This window comes from Merops nubicus, unplaced genomic scaffold (assembly GCF_000691845.1).
Source record: "Merops nubicus isolate BGI_N331 unplaced genomic scaffold, ASM69184v1 scaffold519, whole genome shotgun sequence".
Lineage (NCBI taxonomy): Eukaryota > Metazoa > Chordata > Aves > Coraciiformes > Meropidae > Merops > Merops nubicus.
The window spans coordinates 1-10,028 of record NW_008629933.1 but is presented as its reverse complement, the minus strand read 5'-3'; the positions used below and the strand labels follow the sequence as shown (position 1 = coordinate 10,028).

Below are 10,028 nucleotides of genomic sequence, written 5' to 3'. Positions count from 1 at the left end.
AGCATGGCTTCACCAAAGGCAAGCCTTGCCTGACCAACCTTGTACCCTTCTGTGATGGAGTGACTACATAAATGGACAAGGGAAGAGCTATGAATGTTGTCTATCTGGACTTTTGCAACGCCTTTGACTCAGTCCCCACAACATCATTCTTTCTAAATTGGGGAGATATGGATTTAATGGGTGAGCTGTTGAGTGGATGAAGAATTGGTTGGATGGTTGCATGCAGAGGGTTGTGGTCAGCTTCTCAATGTGCAGATGGAGGTCGGTGACAAGTGTTGTCCCTCAGGGGTCAGTACTTGGACCAGAGTTTTTTAATATCTTCGTCAATGACATGATCAATAGAATCAAGTGCCCCCATAGCAAGTTTGCAGATGTCACCTAGCTGAGTGGTGCAGTTGACAGGCCCAAGGGATGGAATGTCATCCAGAGGCACCTGGACAAGCTTGAGAAGTGGGCCTGTGTAAACCTCATGAAGTTCAGCAAGGCCAAGTGCAAGGTCCTGCCCTTGGGTAGAGGCAGTCCTTGGAATCAGTATGGGCTGGGGGATGAAGGGATTGAGAGCAGCCCTGTGGAGAAGGACTTGGGGGTACTGGTGGGTGGAAAGCTGGACATGAGCCAGCTATGTACACTTGTAGCCCAGAAAGCCAACTGTACCCTGGGCTGCATCTGAAGCAACATGGCCAGCAGGTTGAGGGAGAGAGATGATTCTGCTGCTTCACTGCACTCTGGTGAGACCTGGCCTGCAGTGCTGGGTCCAGCTCTGGAGCCCTCAGCACATGAGAGATAGGGACCTGCTGGAGCGGGGCCAGAGGAGGCTACAGAAATTATCTGAGTGCTGGAACACCTCTCCTACAGGGACAGGCTTAGTTGGGGTTGTTCATCCTGGAGAAGAGAAGGCTCCAGGGAGGCCTTGTTGCAGCTGTTCAGTACTTCAAGGGGCCTGTCAGAAGGATTGGGACAGACTTCTTAGCATGACCTGTTGGGACAGGACAAGGGGTGATGGTTTCAAACTAAAGGAGGGAGATTCAGACTGGAGAGAAGGAAGACATTTTTGACACTGAGGGTGGTGAGCCCCTGGCCCAGGCTGCCCAGAGAGGTGGTCGCTGCCCCATCCCTGGAACCATCCCAGGGGAGGTTGGCCGGGGCTCTGAGCACCCTGCTCTAGCTGGGGATGTCCCTGCTCCCTGCAGGGGGGTGGACTCGATGGCCTTGAAAGGTCCCTTCCAACTCAAAGCATTCTGTGATTTTATGATTCTGTCATGTATTTGGGTTTTTTTAAGAACCAACCTGTAATCTGCAGATAATAATGCAATGTTTCAGCCTTTCTGGTTTGTGAGGGTTTTTTTTCCACAGCTGTCTGACACTGCTGCTCTCAAGTCTTCTGAGATCAGCTTGCTTGAGCTGACAAGTCGAGTCCAGTGCAGCTCTATGGTATTCTAATAGTGATTGTGTTTATCTTCTGCTACACTGGGCAGACTTCTCAGAAGATAAATTAGTAGCCAAATTCCTCTTGTCCTGAGGAGCCAGATGGGCTCTTTGGCCAGCGTTCCAGATACTGGTGCAGCTATGTGAACAAAATTTGCATAGCTCCCATTGTTTATTTGCACCAGCTAGGAAGAGATTTGGTCTCTGAAGCCAGCGTTGTGGTCTTTGCCTGTGTAAATGTTGGCAAGCATTAATGTGCTCAGCCTGATCTGAGAGGAGCACTGATTCTGCCCATGTGCTTGCTCTCCTGAAGGCAAAGGAGCTCCATGAAATGGACGCCACATCCAGTCGCGTCTGGATCCTCACCAGTACGCTCTCAACGAGTAAAGTTGTGATTATTGATGCCAATCAGCCTGGCACAGTGGTGGACCAGTTCACTGTCTGCAATGCTCATGTGCTCTGCATCTCCAGTATCCCTGGTAAGTGGGGCCCAGGCGCTGTCTGTGATCTGCACAGGATCACCTGCTCCACTGAGGAGTGACCAATGCAGCATCCTAACTTCAGAACTAACCCTTGGACCCTGCTGCATTCTGTAGCTGTCCCTCAGAACCGTTAACTCAGATCTTGCCTTCTTGTAGGACTTTTCTGTGGAGGTCCCTTACTGTTGAACGCTCAGTAAGTGGTTCCTTTGGCACATAAAGGATGGTTCTTGGGAGCAAGAGTGAGTCTTGCCTGGGTTTGGGAGGGCTCTGTCGCTGGCCTGGATGTTGACACTAGGGATGAGGGGATTCACCATGATGTTGACTGATGCTGTGGTGCCTCCCTAGGGTCAGCATCTTCCATCCATATGACTACTTCAGGAGTCATTTAAATGAGCAGTGGCAGCTAGATTTATGGGAGAATCTGTTCTTTGCCCTCCAGCGGCCAGTGAGAGTGATTATCCTCCAGGCGAGATCTTCCTGGAGGGAGATGTAAATCCCGAGGAGTCGTCTGGAACAGATGGTGTCTTGGCAGGGATCACTCTGGTGGGCTGTGCGACCCGCTGCAACGTGCCGCGAAGCAACTGCTCCTCGCGCGGGGACACGCCTGTGCTGGACAAGGGACAGAGTGAGTTCTGGGACATCACACCTAAGGGCAGTCCAATTACAGCTAGTCCCATAGGAGCTTATGGTCTTACAGCTGCATCTTCCTATCCCTGAGTTAACTACTTCAGAGGCCTCAAGAAGTTTCTTAATTTTGTACAGAAATATCAAAGGCTGTTTTGGTACGTTCCTCTTTAGCACCCTCCTTTCCTCTCTGCGTGGTCCAGGTCCTGCAGCCCGGTTGTGGAGGTCACACAGCAGAGCATTTTGGACAGGTGATATGTTTGCCCTGCTACAATTGCTTCTGTTCTCATTGCTTTCTCCTCTGAACCCTGCCTTCTTAGGAAGTCAGTTAATGAAAGTCCATATGAAAACCATAATGATGCCCTTGCTGCATCCATACTGCAGTGGGCAGCCCTGGAGAGCTTCTGATGTGTTGCTAGTCACAGATTCTGCCTCACTTTACAAAAGCCTCTGTTCCCCATCCAAGCAGAAAATACTGGACGAGCTGCAGTCTGTAGCGCAGGCTCAGGACTTGATTGAATTTGGCAAGGAAGGACAAATTTAAAAACTGGCAGTCTGATTTCTGCATAGCTCTTAACCAGCTTTATAACCAGTATTTCTCACACTGTTCTTTGTCTTCCAGGTGAGGTGGCTGCTGTTTGCAATGGGAAGATCAACCAGTCCCAGTCTACAGAGGAGGCAACAGAAGCTATGGAGGTACCAGAGAACGGTACCAGTGAGGCAGAGCCTGCTGAGGCCCAGCCTGGGCCCCTCACAGAGCATGTGTTCACAGATCCAGTCCCTGCACAGGCTCCTCTTAGGCAGAACGGGTAGGCTGTCTGTGGCCAGAGTGCCAATTCAGTTAATTTTCAGCTCTGTTTTCATGCTTTTTGCTGTGAGAACCAGCTTGACCTTATGATAACTTTTTTTCAGTTTTGTGCCCAAATTAGAGATGGGATGATAGGGAGAGAAAGAAATGAATGAAAATAAACATGGTTCAGCCTGCAGCAGACTGTCAGCTGTTTAAGTGCAAATATTTGATCTCTCAGTATGAATTCAGACCTGCTGTTCAGACAGTTCTTCCAAAGTGCATGTATAATTAATGTTCTTACTGAAGGAGCGTATTGATTTGTGTGTAAAAATGATAGTTGATTTATTCTAGTTGTAACTCTAGTGTGCAATAAAGATCATGAAGAAAGCATATTGACCACCCAGCAATTCTTGAGACAAATGAGTATGATGGGATGGCCTTAGGAGCAAGGTGGAAATCTTGGATAGAAATTGTTCCTAAGTGACCAAGTTTTTCTAAGCTGTTTCTGTTGAAATTGTAAATGAACAGAGAAAATACTGCTTATATAATAACACTGCCAAGCACTAAGTTAAGTGCTATAGATTTGAAGTATTTGCTGCTTGTATGGCTGGGAAAAAAGGAAGTTTTGCAAATAATGGATTTAGGAGTCAAGCAATTAAAAAACACTGAAGCGAAGGGAGCAGTTGTGTATGTAGGGGCCTTTATCTGCTTGGCAATGCCAGATTGTGGGTGTGGGTGGGTGTTCTGAGTGTTGCTGCTACTAAAGCCACTAACAAAGTTCTTTTGCGTCTTCAGGGAGAATGGGCAGCTGAAGACAGAGTCAAGCACAACACTGCCAGACCAGGAGTTGAATGGGGATGCTGCTGGAACTTGCACCAGCGCTGCCCCCACCATGTGGCTGGGAGCACAGAATGGATGGTATGTTCCCCTTGGGCTGGCAGATCTCTCTGTCACCTCTGTTCTCTGGGCTCCGCTTCTCATGTCCACACACTGTTTGTTCACTTCTGGTTTCTGTAGCAGGTTTTCATTGCTCATTGATGCTTTGAGCCCTCAGCTCATCATAGGCACAGAGTTTTAACCTCATTTTCTTACCCAACCTTCACCTTTGCTACCAGAATTAAAAACTCAAGCCTGGTCAGGCTGAAGGTGGGGGCCTTGCTGTTGGGCTTCCTCAGTTTGTCTTTTCTCACAGGCTTTATGTGCACTCGGCTGTATCCAACTGGAAGAAGTGTCTGCACTCGATAAAGCTGAAGGACTCTGTTCTGAGCCTAGTGTAAGTGTGCATGCCAGGGGACACTGAAGGAGAAGGTTCAGTGCCTCACCAATATTTTAGATACGGGTAGCAGCTCTTTGTCAGTCATCTTTTTCTTTGCTTTCTTCTAAGTGGTTTGTGAGGAAAGTTTCCCAAGGGTGTTTGTTATTGGAAAGCATCACACTGAGCCATTTTCCTGCCCACCTGCAGATGTGACCCAATCTAGTGAATAAGGTACTAAGCGAGATGGGCAGTATCAGGAGGAAATAAATGGGGAGGAAAAAGGCAAAATTTCACTGGGGTGTAAATTCAGTTGAATTTGTTGAAATTGGTGAAGTTCGTAGTGTGAAGGAGAATTTAAGGGAAAATTCATGGATGATCATACTGCCACAAAGGTCAGAGGTATGATCCTTGGCCCTTGCAGGATGTTCCTGCGAGTGCTAATCTGAATGGGAATTACAGAGAACATAAAGATGGTGTGCATGGATGTCACAAAGGCTTTGTTAGTCCCTCAATTCAGCAGACGTTTTGTGTTTGCTTTCCTGTGATTTCAGGCATGTGAAAGGGAGGGTTCTCGTGGCTCTGGCAGATGGAACACTAGCCATATTCCACCGGGGAGAAGGTAAGAATGAATGTTCTAAGAGAAAATCAAACTTGGCTGAAAGTGCAGCAATGGATTAAGGGCTATTCAGAGTTGAGAAGAAAAGGTGCTGGGTTGCCAGCATACAAAGGCCTGGGTAAAAGGCATCACTGTTGTACACATGTAGTCCTTATGCTAAATCATTCATAGCATACTTCAGCACCATTTCCTGACCTTTTCTAAACAAAGCCATGTGTCATGCATAGTGAATGCAACACTTGGAGGAATACATATGCTGTGCACTTGTTTGAGGCACACTTGGCAAGTTTAAGGCGTGTGGGGCGTATTGGTGTTCCTGCGCTCAGAGATCGCACAGGGAGCTCCACACGGCTCAGGCTCTACCTGAGCAGATTGTCTTGGCAGCTGGAAATAGGCCTGCTGCTTCCCAAAGAGTCACAGCGTGGTAGGGGTTGGAAGGGACCTCTAGAGATCACCTGGTGCGCCCTCCAGCTCCAGCAGGGGCACCCAAGCAGGTTGCCCAAGAACACATCCAGGCGAGTTTTGAAAGTCTCCAGAGAAGGTGACTCCACCACCTCTTTGGGCAGCTTGTTCCAGGACTCTGGCACCTCCACAGGAAAGAAGGTTTTTTCTACATTTAGGTGTTCTAGTTTGTGCCAGCTGCCTCTTGACCTATCACTGGGCACCACTGGGAAGAGTCTGGCCCCACCCTCTTGACACTCAGCCTTTAGATATTGATGAGCATTAATCAGATCCTGTCTCAGTCTTCTCCAGGCTAAACAGCCCCAGGGCTCTCAGCCTTTCCTTATCACAGAGATACTCCAGTCCCCTCGGCATCTTCATAGCCCCCAGTGGACTTTCTCCAGTTGTCTCTCTTGAACTGGGGAGCCCAGAACTGGACACAGTACTACAGATATGGTGTCACCAGAGCAGAGTAGAGGGGGAGGAGAATCTCCCTTGACCTGCTGGTCACACTCTTCTTAATGCACCCCAGCGATACCATTGGCCTTCTTGGGAACAAGAACACACTGCTTGCTCATGGTTAACTTGTCCACCAGGACTCCCAGGTCCTTCTCTTCAGAGTTGCTTTCCAGCACGTCAACCCTTCACCCCTACGGAGACATGGGGTTCTTCCTCCCCAGGTACAGGACCCTACACTTGCCCTTGTTGAACTTGGTGAGGTTCCTCTCTGCCCGACTTTCCAGCCTGTCCAGGATTCCCTGAATGGCAGTACAGCTCTGGTGTGTCAGCCACTCCTCCTGGTTTTGTGTCAGCAAACTGGCTGAGGGTCCACTCCATCCTTTCATCTAGGTCGTTGATGAATATGTTGAACAACACTGGACCCAGTACTGACCCTGGGGAACACCACGAGCTATAGGCCTCCAACTAGACTCTGCACTACTGATCACAACCCTTCGAGCACTGTTGCTCAGCCTGTTTTTGTTCCAGCTCACTGTCTGCTCATCTATCCCACACTTCCTGAGCTTGCCTGTGAGTGAGACAGTGTCAAAAGCCTTGTTGAAGTCATGGTAGGCAGCATCCACTCTTCCCTCATCTACCAGCTCGTCACACCATCACAGAAGGCTATCAGAGTAGTTGAGCTTGATTTCCCCTTGGTGAATCCATGCTGACTAGTCCCAATAGCCTTCTTTTCTTCCACATGCTTAAAGATGACCTCCAGAATGACCTGTTTCATCACCTTTCCAGGGGTGGATGGAGGTGAGGCTCACTGGCCTGGAATTTCCTGGGCTATCCTTCTTGTTCTTTTTGAAGACTGGAGTGACATTGTCTTTCCTCCAGTCCTCAGACACCTCTCCCATTCTCCATGACCTTCAGAGGTGATGGAGATTGGCTTAGCAACATCAGCCAGCTCTCTCAGCACTTGTAGATAGATCCCATCAGGGCCCATGGATTTGTGGGTGTTCAGTTGGCCTAACCCAATCCTCCATGACCAAGGAAGAGTCTTCCTTCTTCCAGACTTTCTATCTTACCCCCAGGGACTGGGATTCCTGAGGGCTGGCCTTAGCAGAGGCTAAGACTGAAGCAGAGAAGACATTCAGTAACTCTGCCTTCTCTATATTCTCCATCACCAGGGCTCCCATCTCATTCATTGGCAGGCCCACATTTTCCCTTGGCTTACTTTTGCTACTGGAGTCCTTGAAGAAGCCCTTCTTGTTGTCTTTTACATTATTTACCAGATTTAATTCCAGGAGGGCCTTAGCCTTCCTCACTGCACCCCTACATACTCTGTCAAGGTTCCTGTATTCCTCCCAAGTGACCAGTCCCTTTTGCCACATACTGTCCACTTCCTTTTTCCATTTGAGTTTTTCCAGAAGTATCCTTTTCATCCATGCAGGTCCCTTGCCTCCTCTACTTTTGTTTTTTAACTTACAGGAATGCACCAATATTGAGCTTGGAGGAAGTGGTGCTTGAATATTAACCAGCTCTCTCAGGACCTCCTACCCTCTGGAGTCCTAATCTGTGGGATTCCTCCAAGTAGGTCTTTGAAGAGGTCAAAAGAAGAGAGACAGAAGAGCGAAGCTGGACTCTGCCTAAGTCTTGAAATTGATCATTGCATCAGGCAGAGCTGGGATTCTCTGGCATTCTGGAAATCCCAAGCAGAGGCAGCCTTTGCATTACACTCAGTTGGTTTTTCTTGTTGTGAAAAAGAGATGTCTGAGTAGTCTGATGTGCCTTAATCTTGTCACTTCAAGATACTTTTTTCAAATTCTGTGTATCTTGTCCTCTTCACTGTTGTAGGTTTTGTTCCCTTATGACTTGAGCAGTTCCTGAGCTGTATTCATACCTGACAGCCTATGGGAATTTTCTGTGACTAATGTTTGCATATTAAGAACTTAGTTATTCATTGAGTAGCAGTTTTTCCAGCAAGCTGAAATGTGGACTTTTCTGGGTTTGTGTAATCTAAATTTTGATTCAGTGTTTGTCATGAGTTCAGTCCTGACCATTGACACATACAAATTATTCCCATCAGAAATACAAAAAAAATTGGAGGCCACCTGTCTGTGAAGGAAGCAGTATTTCCCTGGTTAGTTAGAAAACATGAGTGAGAGAAAAGAGATTGGTTCCTTATCCTGGATTTGACACTCTGGGGAAATGATGTTGTCCATCTGTGGAATGAGGAAGCCTCACCAAAAGGACTGTATGGTCCATGTCCTTTCAAGCTTCCACATGCTCTCGTTAGGCTTTTTTCTTCCCCTACTGCTTTTGTTGTACTTGTTAGAGAAGCCTGTTCACTTCATTACAATAAAAGGATACTTGAATTAGCTTGATTTGGAGAATTTTCAGGCCACCAAACTAAACTTCATTGTCATGTGTTTCATAAGTGTAACGCTGTGTCTGATGTAGGATTGGGAACTTCACTGAACTTCATGGGAAGTTCACAGAGATAATCAAAATGAGCATCTGAGCATTAGCTAAGCCTGTGTCTCTAAATATACCTGCAAAGGTCGATGTTTCTATTGTAACCTGGTACTTTATGAAGGAGATGCATCTTTCCACCTTTTCTTTCATCTTAGATGGTCAGTGGGATCTCAGTAATTACCACCTAATGGACCTCGGGCACACTCACCATTCCATCCGCTGCATGGCTGTTGTGTATGATAGAGTCTGGTGTGGGTACAAGAACAAAATCCATGTTATCCAACCTAAGACAATGCAGATTGAGGTAAGAGCAAACGTGTGTGCAGGCATGCACACGCCTGCGCTGGGTTTATTCCTATGGCTGTTTTCTGCAGCAGTGTATGGAAACACAGAACCTTTGTAGTCTCACTGCTGACTGTAGGACCTAAAATGTCCACCTGGGTCATGTTATGACCCCATCTGCCAGGGGGATATTTACTCCTTCCTCCCTTTGCAGAATATAAATCTTTAAACAAGTCTAAACTGAGCACTTTCTTTAGCTTTACTGGTGAGTCAATGAGGCCAGGTACTGTATGCCTGCTTTACAGCTGCCCTTCATGTACGGTCTAAGACTTCTCCCTCTGCAGGCACTGTGGTGCAGAGGAGGAGGACAGTTAGCAAGCCCCAGAGATCCCACTTACCTAAGAAAAAAATCGATGTTTAGAGCCTTCTGGCCCAAGTCCAATACAGTGATGTTGGTACAAATATATTTGAAAGTGCTTGCAATAATTCTAATCAAAAGGAGAAGAAGTGCTGAACCTGAAGTTCAGATCAGTGAGCCAGCAGTTTGATCTTTGGAATTTGTACTGGGGTCTGTGTGTTTTCCTTTTCTGCCAAGCACATTGAAAGCTTTTGTTTTCTAACTGTTCTTGCTCCTGAAGTGGTCTGCAAAGGCCACAACTTCTGAGGTCGGCTGGCAATAACAGAGTTTCTCCAAGAGCTTTGAAACCCAAACAAGTGATCTGAGTTGAGGAAAATGGAGTAAACATGTAGATAATGGCAGAGCTGTTGTGAACTCACATTGGCATTTCAGAAATCCTTTGACGCCCACCCTCGGCGGGAGAGTCAGGTGCGGCAGCTGGCATGGATTGGGGATGGAGTGTGGGTGTCCATCCGCCTGGACTCCACGCTGAGGCTTTACCATGCCCACAGCCATCAACATCTGCAAGACGTCGACATTGAGCCTTACGTCAGCAAGATGCTAGGTGAGGCAGTAGGGACTGTCAGGAAATGGTCTGTTGCTTCCTGAGGACAGAGAGAAATCAAAACTCCTGAGCAGGCCGTGTCCAGTGTCGTGACTGACTCTCCGCTTCTCTGGCGTGCTCTGCAGGCACTGGGAAGCTTGGCTTCTCCTTCGTGAGGATCACAGCCCTGCTCATTGCTGGCAACCGCCTCTGGGTGGGGACGGGGAACGGCGTCGTCATCTCCATCCCACTG

General features: G+C 47.8%; 1 protein-coding gene across 1 annotated transcript; it reads left to right on the top strand.

The window, feature by feature from the left end:
* Positions 1 to 1,701: 1,701 nt before the first annotated feature.
* On the top strand, positions 1,702 to 10,025 carry LOC103779454 (C-Jun-amino-terminal kinase-interacting protein 3-like; the record flags this gene model as incomplete). The annotated part of the gene is made up of 9 exons (XM_008947080.1): positions 1,702 to 1,904; positions 2,347 to 2,532; positions 3,154 to 3,340; positions 4,117 to 4,239; positions 4,514 to 4,594; positions 5,128 to 5,195; positions 8,708 to 8,856; positions 9,625 to 9,796; positions 9,922 to 10,025. Coding segments are annotated over 9 exons (1,273 nt in total), but the record flags the coding sequence as incomplete, so codon positions are not given.
* Positions 10,026 to 10,028: the final 3 nt, after the last annotated feature.